The following is a 16,487-nucleotide window of genomic DNA, read 5'->3' as shown; positions in this document are numbered from 1 at the left end:
ATCGTTTGATTTGAGGATTAGGGTTCTTGTACAGGTGGGGGAGTAATTTTGAAAAGAAATACTCGACTGACTGCCTTCATAAACAAATGATCATGTGAGTGGCACGTGATATGAGTCAACGTTAATCTTAACGTCAGGATAATGGTAGGGACCAATTCGGGAATATTTTGAAAACATGAAGGATTATTTAAGCAGTCAAAAATCATGAGGGACTGAAATGAGAAAAGCGGTTAACGAAAAGGACGAAAATGGATATTAACCCTAAATTTTTGTATTATAACAATGTATGATTTATTGATTATAATTATATGAAAATATATTTTTTTATAAGTTTATCGTGTGTAAAAAAATTAAAAGACTATAATATAGTAATTTGTTTTTTTAATTAAATTGACTTTTTAAATGGAAAGTTAACATAATAATTGACTAAAGGGATGTAAGTGTCAAAATATAAAATATAAAAAAGACCAATGCCAAATATATGAAGTATATGTGAAGTCAATGCAAAAATCCCAATAATGGATAATAAATATTCAACTCGTGTAATAGAGAACCTTTAATTTTACAACAATTCGCACGCATATCAGAGTTAGCAAGCTTTTCGAATCCTATCTTTTTAGTCTATGCATCTCCTCTTCTTCTACCTGAGACGAAAGCATTGGTTCCTGATCGAACAAGATAGATCACAAATCGAACCCATAAAACTAGGAATTGGAGATCGAGTTAACCCAATCGGAGATTCCATTGAGCTTGAAGGCCTAGAGACAGTCTTTACTTGACTGTCTTTTCACACTCTGCCGATAAGTAATTTTCATGTTTTGAGTCTACATATGTATCGAAAGACTTGTTAAAAAATGAAAAAGGTCCAAAAAGCACAATAATAACTATGATATAGGCTCTCTGCGAGAGCGCCCTAGTGATAAGGGGCCAATGTTAAAATGTCCAACATTCGACGCCCTAAAGAAAAGAGATCCAAAAACACGAAAATTCCTTCTCCAAAGATATGTCACATTCTTTCTGTATGGAGCCACCTTCTTCACCACAACATGCCATCTCCTACCATCACTAGGGAATAGGGACCACCAACCCCTGTTTAGACGTTTGGGCCTAAGTGATTTTTTTTTTTTGGGGGGATGGGAGGGACTCCATTTAAGAAGTGTTTGAGAGAGCTTTTAAAAAATATTTCTTGAATTCTAGTTAGCGGGAAGTGCTTTGGAGTGTGTGAATATTAGCTTATGCTTCAACTTTTATGATTTATAACCAATATCTAAAAGCAAGATTGAGATTTTTTTTTTCTATTTTCTTGTTAATAATTTAAAATTATAATTTGACATTTATATTTTTAAATTTTTTTTATCATATTCTATAATTGCTCTCAGTTTTTTATAAATATTTATGGAGATCAGTAAATTTTATTTATATGTGAGTTTTTAAGAGTTTCAAATAGAATTCATAAAAATTCAATCATTTTTTATTTTAAAAATTCATTAAAAAAATATATAATGCATTTTTATATAATTTTCATTTCCATAATTTTTTTTACATATTTTTTACATTTATACAAATATAAAAAAAATTCATTTGTTTTTTTATTAATTTTATAAAAAATTGCATGCATTCATGTTATTTAAAAAATAACTTTTTATACAAAATATTTAAAATATGATAATGATTATATAAATACATTATCGATGATGTGAGTATCAAAATTTAGATGATTAAAAAGATAAATATTATATGTTAAGGATTTTGTTGTCATTTTACTATAAATTAAGTTTAGAAATAATTTAAACTAAACTACTCAAATTTTAGCTTGTATTAGCTTTAAAATTTTATTTTCAAACACTCTCACCCAATAGAACTTCATTTAGTAGTCAACAATATCCATTAAACTCAACACCAACTAAAAGAAATATACAATTTTTATTTAGGATTCCAAATGTATTTTAACAAAATTAACTTCTAATTCTTGAGGTATTCAAGTTGGTGAAGTATGTGATCGATTGATTAATAATCATAAGTACAATTTTCCAACATATTTTTGGACAATCATTTAACACATGATTTGCCCACAACGATTTCCTGACTAGTTGCATAATTTTTTATGATGTGTGAACTCGTAACAGCTATCCTTCGATACAAATTAGATAAACCCTCATACTATCGAATAACATGCAAATCATGATGGTAAGATAAACTGTACTTGACAATCGTTCACCTATTCCACCAACTCAGACTTTTTCTTAAAGATTAGTAGTTTGATTTGCAGCCTAATCTAAAGTTAACCCATATCTAATACCCACCAGACGATAGCCATTTGTGAGTTTCAACATCATTTAAAAAAACTTCAACGCCAGTTTTAATTCAAAGATGTTAACCGTAATTTTAGAAATAAAAAATGCTTTGCTGACTTTTTTTGCAAAGAGAAAAACTTTATAAAGATGATTGGAACTTTTTATATCAATTTCTAAAATAAAATGAGTTTAACCAAAATATTTGAAAGTCATATACAGATCATAAAAAAATAAAATTTAATATATTGTTTTAAATCTTAACAAAAACAATATATTCCCATAATCACTTATATAATAGACAAACTTATATGAGATAATTTCACGGATCGTATTTTGTAAGACGGATATCTTATTTGGGTTATCCATAAAAAAATATTATTTTTTATGCTAAGAGTATTACTTTTTATTGTGAATATCAGTAGGATTGATCCGTCTCACATATAAAGATTCGTGAGATCGTCTCAAAAAAACTACTCTACATAATAAGTAAAAATAATGATGAAATTAAGAGATTTTGCCATGATTTATTAACCGGACAGCTAAGCAGCTAACAAAGGGTTTGTGCTGTGTACGGTCCAATCGTTCCCACCGGTGGGTCCAGCTTTATCCCTAGCAACAAAATAACGGCGGCGCGTGCAGAATTAAGCGCGTGGCAACTATCCTCCACCCAATGCAAAAAGGTGAGAGAAAAAGCCACCAACCTTTCATTCCACACATGCACATCGAACATTTATTACTCCATTTTCATGACAAACTACTCCTTGCTGCTGCTTCTATCCTACGCTGCGATTTACTCTCTCATCTTCCCAGCTGTTGAAGTATGTACCGGGCTCACTTTAGTTACCGCCCACATCTATTTTTCAAGTTTCACCTAGGGGAGTGTATTAAGTATATCGGTAACGTGTTTTTCTGTCGGATGAGTTTTGTTTGTCTTCTAGTGTATTTTTTGTTTTACTTTTGTGGCGGTCATGAGTGTTATCTTTTATTGCGAAGCTTCTTGTGCGAACTCCAGATCAAGAATTCTGATGAAACTATGCATATGTTAGTAAGGCAAGAATGCGAGTTTTTTTTTTTAGTTTGGAACTACTCTTTTTGTGGAGTTCTTAGTTTCATTTATATAAAGGCAAGAATTGTTCGTGGGTGAGGCTTTGTTTTGATTCTCTTCAAATCGAAAATTTGGGTTGGGGGTTAAAATTTTGGTTTACTGTTTTGATGCGATTTTTTTATTCCAGATCGTGTTTCTGTGGCAGCGATACAGTGCTTAAGAAACCTGATGAACGGAATTCTGTGGAAATTCAGCTACTGGGTTATTCTTGTTTAGTTGTTTTGAGAGATGGGTTGTGTCTATTCTAAGTCATGTATTGGTGAATTATGTTCTCCTGGAAATGATAAGGCGAATGAAAGTGGAGATGTGAAAACAGCAACTGAGATTGCTGTGTTTTCACCTACTCATTCAGATAGCCAGGAAACGGAGACCCGAGATAAGTTGCGTCAGTTAGGTTCGACCAGGGACCATGAAGCCCATATTACAAGGCTATCCAGAGTGTCAGCTCAGTTCTTACCTCCCGATGGATCACGCACTGTGAAAGTTCCATCGTGTGACTATGAATTACGGTGCTCGTTTCTATCTCAGAGAGGTTACTACCCTGATGCCCTTGATAAAGCCAACCAAGACAGTTTTTGCATTCATACACCATTTGGGACTAGCCCAGATGATCATTTCTTCGGAGTGTTTGACGGCCATGGTGAATTTGGAGCTCAATGCTCACAGTTTGTGAAGCAGAAGTTGTGTGAAAATTTGCTTAGAAATAGTAGGTTTCACATGGATGCAGTTGAAGCTTGTCATGCTGCATTCTTGACAACAAATTCGCAGCTGCATGCTGACATGATTGATGATAGCATGAGTGGAACAACTGCAGTTACAGTGCTAGTTCGTGGCAGGAAACTTTATGTTGCAAATACAGGTGACTCAAGGGCAATCATAGGTGAGAAACGGGGGAAGGATATTGTAGCTGTTGACCTTTCCATTGATCAAACACCTTTTCGACCCGATGAACTAGAACGGGTGAAACTCTGTGGTGCTAGAGTTCTCACATTGGATCAGATTGAAGGACTCAAAAATCCAGATGTTCAGTGTTGGGAAACTGAAGAAGGTGATGATGGTGATCCTCCTAGATTATGGGTGCAAAATGGAATGTACCCGGGTACAGCTTTTACCAGAAGTATTGGTGATTCTATAGCTGAGGAAATAGGCGTAGTTGCAAACCCAGAAATTGTTGTCATGGAGTTGACATCAAATCATCCTTTCTTCGTGATTGCCAGTGATGGTGTCTTTGAGTTTCTTTCAAGCCAATCTGTAGTGGACATGGTAAAATTCTCCCTAGTATTTGTATAGTAGCAATCCTTGAATTAAATATCGCTACGAGTGTAAAAAATGTGGATAAAAGGTAAATGCTTTGAACTTTATTTGCTGATGTTATTTAAAGAAATCCACCATAATAATGTTGTTTGTTTCTTCAAATATTGAGTAACCTTTGAATCAGCCTATCAGGTTGCATTCAGATTATATGCTGCTGAAAGTTACTTGAAATTTAGAAACATGTCCAGTTATGGATTAATAAAATAGATGAAGTGGTGTTCTGGTGAAAACTAAACGGAATTTTATCCTCTGGTATCATCAAGATTCCTTTTCTTTTGGTTTAATGGAAAATGGTAAGAAAAAGATCTACCTAAGCTCGTTGCATTTTAGTAAATCCATTTTCAGGGCATGCTGTTCCTTGGTTGTTTATCATTAGTTTTTTTTACCTTTTTTTCAGAACAATAAATTATGGTTCTTTACCAGGTTGCAAAGTACAAGGACCCTCGTGATGCTTGTGCTGAAATTGTTGCCGAGTCATATCGTCTTTGGCTACAATATGAAACTCGTACTGATGACATTACTGTGATAGTGGTGCATGTAAATGGGTTGGATGATGTAAGGAATTTAATTAATTTTGCCTGCACGCTTGATTGTTGATTTTATATGCTCTGATGTCTCTTCTGTCTTATTTTCTCAAACACTTGGACAGATAATTTCATCTTTATGTGCAGGATGCATTTGGCCAACCAACAAAGTTTGATGCCTTTTTGAGACCCCCTATACCTCAAGTGGTTGAGGTCACGGGATCTGAGTCTCCATCTCTTATGAACTGGAGATCAAAAAATCGTGCAAGGAATGATATATCCCGTGCACGACTTCGTGCTATTGAAAGTTCTCTAGGAAATGGGCAGTTGTGGGCTCCTTCATCCCCAACTCACAGAAAGACTTGGGAAGAAGAAGTAATGCGATCTCGACCATTTTTCATTCTCAGAACAATTTTCATTTTCAAAATCTCAAATCACTTACTAAGCACACTTCATCATGTGATAGGCTCACATTGAACGGGCCTTGCATGATCATTTTCTTTTCAGAAAACTTACAAGCTCTCAGTGTCATGTTTTGTTGGACTGTATACAAAGAGTTGAGGTTAAGGCAGGAGAGATTGTGGTTAAACAGGTAGTTTTTTTTCACAGGTGGCATGTTTATGGTCTCTTGTTCATTTTTTCTTAACTGTTTCAGATGTAACTGGATGCCTGTTGGACTAGTGTATTCTGAATAGTGTCTTACTTGGAGTCTACCCAATCATAAGTTACATTCAAGTGAGTCGTGTCTTAGCATTATCATGAGCAAGATGTGAACCACAAATTATCACCGTTGAATAAATACTGGAAAACGGATTTCATACAATGCTATAATCAAGTAAACTCTGAGCCTGGCCAATGGAGATACATTTGTCATAAAGCAAAACTCACTATCAAACTTATTATTTTATTTGAGCTATGTAATATATTTTGCGAAATTATTCAGTTGTACATGGTTAGAGAAATCTCTTAATGATAGTTCTCTACTTATTTAGCCGGAGCAGGCCTTGGTTTTCTTGTGTATAAAATAATTATTATCTTGAAATGTTGTAAACTTGCCAATGTATGACGGTATGAGGCATTTATACCCCTGTGTTGACCATTAAACTGAAGGTGAAAGGACATCTTTTCTCATGGTATATTGGTTTCCTGCCTTTGTTTGTACTTGTTGAATGGGTTTTAGTAGGTCTCTGCTCTGTCCATGTCACGTGTCTGTTTATTTGATGATTTTTAAGAATTTAGAATTCCCGTGATGCTATCATATTAACTTAGTATTTGTATTTTCAGGGTGGAGAAGGTGATTGCTTCTATGTTGTTGGCAGTGGAGAATTTGAGGTGTTTGCAATTCAGGTGATTCTTTGCTATTTTTCTGCAGACTAATTACAGATCTCGCAGATTTTGGGAAAGAAAATCTTCTGTGTTCTTCTGTAAACATCTCAATAGAAATAGCCTTTCAATTGAAACAATGAGAGTTATGGTGATTTATATTTTTTTCACAAGTCTCTTATTTTCAATGTGTGTACCAGGAAGAGAAAAATGGAGAAGTTCCTAGGGTGCTACAACGCTATACTGCAGAAAAATTATCTTCTTTTGGAGAGCTGGCATTGATGTGAGAATCTATTTTTTTTCTGTCGCCTTGCTGTGTAGTCTAAACAATGTTCTCTTTGTGCAGTAAATCTTGCGCTGGGATCTAACTTTGAAAAAATCAATCATGACATTGATACAATATTGTTTTATATGTCCCTTATCTTGATTGTGGGCATTGTAGCATCTTACATCCTGCCTATTATTATCATTTTCCGTTACATGTGGGTCAGTTTGCGGAATTGAGTTTCGATTCAGGTTTTTTTTTAAATAAAAATAATACGAGGTTAACGTTAGATGTAGTAAAGTGGAAAAGCTTCTTTTGTTTGGACATGACTTGAGAATGAGACTTACTCTGGGAAATGAGATTTAAAGGGAAAGGCTTCCAAAAGGAATGGAGGAGATAGTTTTCTCTTTTGTTTATGTTGGCTCTTATCTATGGATATATAATCCTGAGACATATAACTATACAAGTGTTAACGTGGTAGCTACTTCATTTCACCACCAGGTCCAACAAGCCCCTCCAAGCTTCTGTTCGGTCGGTGACCGATGGTACTCTCTGGGCACTTAAAAGAGAAGATTTTAGAGGAATTCTTATGTCAGAGTTTACTAATTTATCCTCATTGAAGTTACTGCGATCAATAGATCTGCTTTCAAGGTTGACTATCTTACAGCTAAGTCGTATTGCAGATTCACTTTTAGAAGTGTCTTTCACTGATGGGCAGACAATAATTGATAAGGTATGCTTCTTTTCTGGATCTGTTTAAGCTTTTTGATTGTCACTCTCATTCACTTTTGTATGTAAATGCAGAATGTGGGCCCCATGGGTTTATACATTATACAGAATGGAGTCGTAAAAATTTCCTTTGATATGGATTCGGTTAAAGGTGTGAACGCTCCAAGTTTGAAGCCTGACGTTGAGAATTTGGATGATGATATGTCTAGTAAGAGCATTTCTTTGGAGAAGACCGAAGGGGGCTATTTTGGGGAATGGATACTTCTGGGAGAACACCTATCTTCCTTCAGTGTCATTGCTGTGGGCAATGTGGTATGCTCCATTTTGACAAAGGAGAACTTTGATTCAGTTGTAGGCCCTCTGCCGAAGCTTTCACAGGCTGATAAGTACGCCTTTTTGCTTGTCATATAAGTGGCAGAATTTTCAAGTACAATGTTCTGCTTTATGCTAATGAAATATATCCCAATACATATGTGCTGCCTTTTCACTTTCTAACATTCATTTATGTATTCTTGACAACAAGTGTATTTTCCTGTTAACCTCCTGTTAACTTTGATTAGGTCAAAGGCATATTCAACCTATCTGTCTTCTGAATCCATAAGAGATTTGGATACTTCAGATACGAAGAAGATCCAGATCGTAGATCTAGTAAGCACCAAATATCTCGATAGATTTCTTTGTTGTTACTGTCAATGTGAAAAGTAATTAAATTCTACTTCTCCAGGAATGGAAAACATGCTTATATTCCACGGACGTAAGCGAGATTGGTCTTGTGCGAGTTAAGGACTCAGGTTTGTTTTCCCCATTACTTCATGAAACTTAATTTTGCACTATTGTTTCTACGGTATTGGACAGCATCACTAGGGGAAAAAGCTTTTCATTCATCTGCCATTGCAAGTTGCAACTTTACATTACCTTTTTCTTTTGCATAATCTTAACTGGGTGAAAGTATTTTTCATTATTTGTTGCTCTTTTCATTGCAGAAAAATTGCTTAGCTTGAAAAGGTTTTCAAAGCAGAAGGTTAAACAACTTGGAAAAGAAGGATTAGTTCTGAAGGAGAAGAACATATTGAAGTACATGAGCCATTCCCCTTTCATACCTCGAGTTTTATGCACTGTTGCTGATCAAACACATGCTGCAATACTTCTAGATACTTGTATTGCTTGCTCTATGACCTCAGTAATTCACAATGGGTTGAATGAAAATTCTGCACAGTTCTGTGCTGCTTCAATTGTAATTGCTTTAGAAGTTTTGCACGAGGTGCGTACTTTAAGAGATTGCTTAAATTTCTCTGGCGCTAACCTTTTTTTTTTCAAAAACATAATTGGGTGTTTTTGTATCTATAATTCAGAATGGGTTTCTTTATAGAGGCGTGTCCCCTGAAGTTCTAGCATTTGATCAGACAGGATATATACAGGTCTGATAATCATTTTTATTTCTCCATCAGTAATATTTTTCTTTGTGATCTAATGGACTCAAATCCTGAAACCAATTGATCTATCCTCACATTAATGAATTTCCTTATTCACTGCAGTTAGTCGACTTCAGATTTAGCAAGCAGTTATCTAGTGATTCTAGTGAAAGAACACACACTATATGCGGTATGGCAGACTCTTTGGCTCCTGAAATAATTCAAGGGAAAGGGCACGGTTTTCCAGTTGACTGGTACGTTGCTTGCCTTTATGTTTTAAATTACAGAGATCAGGTGTTGACAGCTAAGGTCCTTTTCAAGTATCACACTAGAAAATAATTAGAATTTTAGAACACAGAAGGAAAGTGCTTCATTGCACGTGCCTGAGCATTTGTTATTTGTATCTTGAAATAAAATTAACTGCATAAAACACTTTTGAAACTCAATCAAAGGATAGTTCAATGTATTTTTACTAAAGAAAATGTGAAACTACACTTCCATCTGCAACTGTGTATATAACAAGAATGCAATTAGAGGCTTTCATTTACATGGCCTTTGAGGTTGAAATGTTTTTGAGCATGCTTGTAATGTTGTTCAACTATTCTCGAGCTTTGATTAGGAACTGTTGGTGATAGCCAAAAAGATTAGGGATGTCTGTTTATGTTTCTAGTATTTTTGGAAAATGAGAAATGTATTTTTGAAGAAGGATTTAAAATAAGCAAAATGTCAATTTTAGTCTAGTATGTTTTGGTGTGTGACATTTTTAGTCTTGTACGTTTTGAATTAATTATAGTCTTATAACCGTGTCTTTTTTATCAATTTTAGTCTTTATCGTAAAAATCATGTATTAAAATTTATAATTACGTTGTTAATAATACATATGCATATCTCGAGAATTTTTTTTAACCAAATACTTACGGAAATTTAACAATAATATTGGTCATTTAGTTATACGAGAAATGACTATAACTGTTCAAAAGAACATACTTACATGATTATAATTGATTTAAATAAGCAACAAGACTAAAAATTTCACACACGAATACATACATGATTAAAATTGACATTTTCTCTTTAAAATAATTAGAGTATGTTTTGTTCGTGTTTCTAGGAAATGAAAACATTTCCATGGAACACGAACGAACATTGCCTAAAGCTTTTTGAACAATGCTCAGTGTCTTAAATAGAGATGGGAATATAACCCCAGGCCTTGTTTATACAACATTAGTGACTGGAAAATGGGGCCATTGATCATGGACATAGTTTTTAACTGGTTAACAGAAATGGAAACCGAACCTTCTCATATGCCTTGGTGTTGCCAAGCTTTAGCTTCATGTTGCCTGTTTGGCCTCTCTTATAATTTTAGTCCACTGTCCCAAATCTGATTTACCAGAAGTATGCTAACGTGCGCCCGCCCACGTTCCAAAACTACTGCAACCTCTATTCATCAAATAAATTCATCAATGAAGTCTTTATTTTTTATATGGATAAGACCCGGCCATTTAATTTGATCTTCTAAAACTGGTATTACCCCAATTTTGGCTTCCAATTCTAACGCAAACCACATTTAGGGTATTCGTTTTCCTGTCCCTTATACATGTCCTATTTTGGACACGCTTCTCCAAAAAGAATTTTGCTTGACGTGAAATATATACCTCTGACCCTCTTTTACCTCGGTAACTGAAGGGACATGTTTCTCAACAATATCACAAGAATAGTAATATAAATTATGTTTTGACACTCTTTAAGATTTCGTAATTTGCGTCCATTATTTACTGCTTCGTTTGCTGAGTGATACTTGTGTGATATGACTTTCTGAAGATTGTTGCTCAAGGAATGGTTAGATGTAGTGGGGTTAATCTTACTCATCATGATAAAATAGGGAAAATTCCTAATAATTAGCAGCTCACAGCCTTGTATTCGTCTAGTACTTGCGTTTTTTTGGCCGTAGGAAATTGGTTCTCATATTTTGCTTTAATCGTTCATTTTGTGCAGGTGGGCATTGGGAGCTTTGATCTTCTTCATGCTCCAAGGTGAAATGCCTTTTGGATCTTGGAGAGAAAGCGAAATCACATTCGCTAGAATAGTAAAAGGGCAGCTAACCCTTCCACAAAGTTTCAGCCTTGAAGCCATTGATCTCATAACCAAGGTTAATTTATCAAACTAATTCTCACTCAACACATAAGAATCACACAATCAAAGAAAATCTAACACTTCTTAGCACCCAGTTACTTGAAGTAGACGAACATAAACGACTCGGAAGCCAGGGCATCGAATCCATCAAAACCCATCCATGGTTTAAAGACACCGAGTGGAGAGGAATAAGAGAACGAACTATCCAAGCACCACAAGACATTGTCTCTCGTATAAATCAGTTCTTGGAGAGTCACCCCGAGGATATGTTAATGTCATTCCACTCCCCATGTCGAGAGTCAGATCAACTCAACACCCCAGAATGGCTTGAAGATTGGTAGAAGATCCGTTCACTTGTTCCTTTAGTTCAACTCCTTTTTTAAAATCGAGGTATTGGGACCAGATTTACCATTGGTATAGCAAATTTACGTGTTGGTGATCTTAAATTGTTTGTTCATTTATACTAAAACTGCAGTATTATGTACATGATTCAAGTGTAAATTTAGCTGATTCTTGCTGTTCCTTGGTAATCTTTTCTATCTCCAAGCTTGAGTTTTGTAATTACCGAGAACGAGCAAATTTATTTGGTTTTTCTTTTATTTCAGTATTTGAATTGTGAGAATTATTTATAGTAAATTGACCATGTACTCTTGGGACATGATTCGAAATATATAGATTATGATTATAGTTTTATTGTTTATATTGAAACAATATATCAAATTTTAATCCGCACTTTGCTCGCTTAAAAAAATAAATCATAATTAACATGAACTAAATGTATAGATGAATTTGAAATTTTATAATATTATTTTTCAAACAATAAAAATATATCTGAAATTTATAAATTTGATATTGATCAATCGAAACAATTTCTGTTTGTAAGAGTTCACGTCATAGCTTTGTGTATTATTTTTTCGTGTTGGTACAATACGGGCTATTCTTGTTTATTATGTTATCGTAAAATCCATGGTAATATGATTATTTGACAGTCAAAGTAGGCAAAATGTATTTACTATCCATGGTTTGAATCGACCCATATTCAGGCTTAATCTAACTCAAGCAAGAGCCAGACTAGAGTTTGGGTAAACCATTAAACATTTTAGTTAGAGTAAGTCTCTTGTGAGACGCTATCACGAATCTTTATCTGTAAAATGGGTCAACCCTACCGATATTCACAATAAAAAGTAATACTCTTAGCATAGAAATCAATATTTTTTTATGGATGACCCAAATAAGAGATCCGTCTCACAAAATACGACCGGTGAGCTCGTCTCACACAAATTTTTTTCTTTTAAAGTTATTATTTATTCAACTTACTCTCAAAATATTTTTTTTATTCGAACTATTAAATTTATTTTTTTAAAAAAATCTTAATTCACCATTTATATTTAAATGGGATACATATTTTAAACAATTAATATAATTTATTTTAGGGAAAAATATTTTATATTTATGTTTACAATATACATACCTGTATCTCGAAATTGTTTCTTATTAAATGACAAAATAAAGAGTTTTAAAAAAGAAAAACTCTTGTGGAAAATAAAAATAAATAAATGGACTGATTTTGCTAATAAAAGATTTTGTTCATGGTTTTCATGGGTGAAAATGTAGGGAGTTTTTGGTAATTTCGTTTTGTAGTTAAAGTTTCCTTAAATTAGGTTTTACGGGTAACTGGGCAGGTACGAGTACCTGTTTGTTATTCAGAGTCAATTTACTCAATTGGACTGGAATAAGCTGGACCACAATATGGGCTGATACACATTGGCCCAAATAAAACTAATCCGATCTCTATCCCACATTTACAGAAAAAATGTTAATGTTAAGTTTATATACTGTTTACTCCACGCTCTATGTTGTCCCTTCGGGGACATCCGATAAAATTGGAACGATACAGAGAAGATTAGCATGGCCCCTGCGCAAGGATGACACGCATAAATCGAGAAATGGTCCAAATTTTTTTTTCTTCCCCTGCGATTTTGCCCTAATTTCTTATACGATACGATTGCTTTATTTCTTTGTTCAGATATGGTTTGAAATTCCAGTAAATTTTCAGTTTCTGTCTGATTTTCGCTTCAGCCCTTTTGAAAAATTCAGCAATGAAGTCATCGCAGGGTTACTTTGATGTTCAATCTTCATACAGGAAATCAATATGTAAGACTTTTTTTTTCCCATGTCTTTGATTGTGCTCGTTAAACAGGATTCCAGTAATACGTGTTATTTCTCAATTTGCTTGACCAATGCAAGTTTTTGATAGAAAACTCACGGAGGATCGTATTTTTCATTAGCCTTTTCAATTTTGCAATGCTGCTAATAAAAATAATACAGGGGTCCAAAACAAATTCTGGTCCCTCTACGACTTGCAGAATTCCTCGAAGCAAGATGAGAGAAGAGGATTGTTTCATTTCGAAGGTTCCACAAGTGAGTGCGTTATTGCCTCAATCTTGTATGTGTTTCTCTTTAAAGCTTGTGTTGTGGAAAGACATATTTCTTTGCATAACGCAGTGTGATTCTTGTGTTCACCTAGTTCATAGAACATTAGAAGGCTTATTTTGCAATCTAAATATTGGACAACTGCATTCTTATTCGAAACAGTGTTTCATTTGCATCTCATTATTAATATACTAAAGTTGATTATCATATGTGTCTTCCCATGCAACCGGTTTGTGGAAAGCATGACGGCCAGTTTTAAGATTGAAATTTACCTCCCTGCAAAGTTATACTGACACTAATGTCTTCATTTATTCACTGCAGTTAGTCGACTTCAGATTCGATTACAAGTTATCTAGCGATTCTAGCGAAAGAAAATAAGCTATACTGGTATGAAAGACTCTTTGGCTCCTGGAATAACTCTGGCAAAAGGGCAAGGTTTTCCAGCTGACTGGTACATTACTTGCCTTTTGGTTTTAGTTACAGATATCAGGGAGCTTGGCAAAGTGTCTTTTCAAGCATGACTGAAGATACTAATGAGAACATGTAAAAGTAAAGAACTTCATCTCTACGCCAAAGATTGTTCCTTTGGGGTCAGTCGATAAAATTGTAACGATACAGACACGCATAAATTGAGATGGTGTTTTGGACTAATTTCAAACGTTGTAGTTTTATTTCTTTGTTCAAATGTGGTCTGAAATCATCGAGCGCCTGTAAATTTTTGGTTCCTCTCTGATTTTTTGCTTCAGCATAAATATTCAGTATTGAAGTTAAAGTAGAGCGACTTCGAATTTGAATCTTGATACGCAGCTACCGTAGTTAAAAAGCCTCAGACGAAAAGATCTATTTATTAACATCATTATCACAATGAGCTTCTAATTCATGGCAACTTCTACAGTTTGATATTATGTTCTTTTTCAAGGCCAAAGTGTATTCGATGATTTTTAGCTCTTTATCTAGGTTCTTTTTAAAAATTTAACATTTATTTAGTAATGGTTTTTTGAACTTGTTATCCAAACTAATTTACTGATCTTGGAGTACTCGAAGCGTTGTACTCGAAGCATTCATTTTATGTACTCATGAAAGTTAACTACCAACTTATGTGAAGGTCCCTCTTCCAGATTATCGATTTGTAGGAAGTTTTTGAAGTAAAGATCACGCTTTTTAACACAGGAATTCAATAACCAATGGGGGTTTTTGATAGAAAGCTCACGGTGGATCATATTTTTAAGGGCCTTTTTCAAGTTGGTGTTGCAGCTGAAATATGATACAAGTATCCAAGACAAATTATGCCCACAAAAGTTGAATATCATATGTGCTCGAATCGACACGAGAGAAAGAGGATCATTTGATTTTGAATGGAAAGTCACAAGTGAGTGTGTTGGTCTTTGCAGATTTCTTCTTGCTGAGATTGTATGTTCCCCTCGCACGTCTTACGCTTGAGTTATGGATTTTGAAGTTGTGTTGTGTTGTATTATCATTGATTAGTGTTAATCTCCATGAATCAAACATCGAAGACGAAACAGAATGAGAGAATAAAAAAATACATGAGCTGTCATTAACTAATTTGTAACAAAGTAATAGAGAATCTGTTAAGTAGATGTAAAAAATAGTTAATTGTTTATGTTAAATTTCATGTTCTCTTTCATATATTTGCTTCTCTATAATACCAATGCTTCATCTTTTTGCTTACTCATCTGATTTACTACTCACCATTTAATTCATGGAGTTTGGTGACTTTCGAAGTTCAGATTGTCATGTATATGGATTCTTGGCCTTCCCTTTTGAGCTGAAACTGACCACATTGAAGATGTCACACTCTCCTGGGGTAGAGTTTTTGTTGGTTATGTTGCTGCTCATTAACAAGAATGGGTTCTGGGGGATTATGCAATTACCAACATCCCATTCTCATCCTGGTTTTTTCAATCGTGCCCAAAAAGCTCAGTTCTCCAAGCTCGTTGCACGAGGATCACTCCGCGCGCCATCAAGTCGGTTCCTTGGTTGAAATTTTGGTTTGCTCTGGACCATTTCTGCCGGTCTGCGTACTATCCATTTGGTTTGAATGTAATGTCATTGCGCTGGTGCCATCAGGTCCAGGCTAAGTTAAAAACAAAATCAAATTTCATTTATACTACTTGATTTTAAAGTGTTAGTTATGTGATTTAGATAGCATTGACGAATTGGTCCTCGCTTGAGATTTCAAAAGATTCAGATTTTTTTTATAGAAAATATAAACATTGTTTCGATCACGATCAATTGGAAATAAGAACCGGAACAAAACTAGATTATGATTTAATTTTGGAAATAAGAAGTTTGAGTCAAAATTCAAAATCGAAACTGGAATCGTGTTGATTCATTCATACAAGAGATGTAATGTTGTAAAATCATAATAGAAATTACAACCAATGATGCCTAAATGCTAGAATCGTCATCGTACTCAAGCTTCGGGTCAAGCACTCCAACGGAGAGGACAAGGAGATATGGCAAGTGAATCTATTATTTATTGAATTATTATGTTCTTGATTTTAAATTATTATAATTTTGGTTTGATAAATTTAATTTGAGTAGGTCTCTTGTGAGACGATCTCACGAATTTTTATCTGTGAGACGCGTCAACCCTATCAATATTCACAATGAAAAGTATTATTTTTAGCATAAAAAGTAATATTTTTTAATGGATGACCCAAATAAGATATCCGTCTCAAAAAATACGACCCGTGAAACGGTTTCACACAGGTTTTTGTCATTTAATTTTGAGATAAACTAATAAATTATAATTTTTTATTTTTTAATATTTAATAAATATAAATAAAAATTTATCAATATTGTAAATTTATGTTAAAAGTGAATTGATATGAGATAAATAATAAATAATTTAATTAATATGTAATAAATAACAAAACATAATCATTGGTCGACACTCCGATCTTTTTCATTCAAACAGATAAATCTAATTGA

General features: G+C 34.1%; 1 protein-coding gene, 1 long non-coding RNA gene and 1 other non-coding gene across 14 annotated transcripts; all 3 read left to right on the top strand.

The window, feature by feature from the left end:
• The first annotated feature begins 2,971 nt into the window (after positions 1 to 2,971).
• On the top strand, positions 2,972 to 11,721 carry LOC142551968 (protein phosphatase 2C and cyclic nucleotide-binding/kinase domain-containing protein). Of its 6 annotated transcripts, none has more exons than XM_075661514.1 (16): positions 2,972 to 3,112; positions 3,545 to 4,662; positions 5,137 to 5,268; positions 5,385 to 5,612; positions 5,704 to 5,829; positions 6,522 to 6,584; positions 6,761 to 6,843; positions 7,327 to 7,558; positions 7,630 to 7,940; positions 8,115 to 8,202; positions 8,279 to 8,345; positions 8,538 to 8,815; positions 8,907 to 8,972; positions 9,090 to 9,220; positions 10,962 to 11,115; positions 11,195 to 11,721. In XM_075661514.1, the coding sequence occupies exons 2-16, from the start codon at positions 3,628 to 3,630 to the stop codon at positions 11,438 to 11,440; spliced, it is 3,240 nt and encodes a 1,079-aa protein (XP_075517629.1). In that variant the 5' UTR covers positions 2,972 to 3,112; positions 3,545 to 3,627; the 3' UTR covers positions 11,441 to 11,721. The 6 variants fall into 6 exon arrangements, with proteins under 6 accessions (XP_075517629.1, XP_075517627.1, XP_075517632.1 ...); XM_075661512.1 differs by having other exon boundaries at positions 2,982 to 3,112; positions 3,527 to 4,662; XM_075661515.1 differs by having other exon boundaries at positions 3,011 to 3,190.
• Positions 11,722 to 12,940: 1,219 nt separating this feature from the next.
• Positions 12,941 to 15,818, top strand: LOC142551966 (uncharacterized). Of its 7 annotated transcripts, XR_012821664.1 has the most exons (5): positions 12,941 to 13,520; positions 13,854 to 13,983; positions 14,703 to 14,901; positions 15,281 to 15,565; positions 15,633 to 15,807. It is a non-coding gene; the product is annotated as an uncharacterized LOC142551966 (long non-coding RNA). The 7 variants fall into 7 exon arrangements; XR_012821666.1 differs by having other exon boundaries at positions 14,638 to 14,901; positions 15,281 to 15,818; XR_012821667.1 differs by having other exon boundaries at positions 14,762 to 14,901; positions 15,281 to 15,817.
• LOC142552415 (U6 spliceosomal RNA) lies at positions 12,958 to 13,060 on the top strand. The gene has a single exon (XR_012821748.1). It is a non-coding gene; the product is annotated as a U6 spliceosomal RNA (small nuclear RNA).
• Positions 15,819 to 16,487: the final 669 nt, after the last annotated feature.

Source organism: Primulina tabacum, chromosome 7 (assembly GCF_025594145.1).
Source record: "Primulina tabacum isolate GXHZ01 chromosome 7, ASM2559414v2, whole genome shotgun sequence".
Lineage (NCBI taxonomy): Eukaryota > Viridiplantae > Streptophyta > Magnoliopsida > Lamiales > Gesneriaceae > Primulina > Primulina tabacum.
This window is presented reverse-complemented; position numbering and strand designations above follow the sequence as displayed.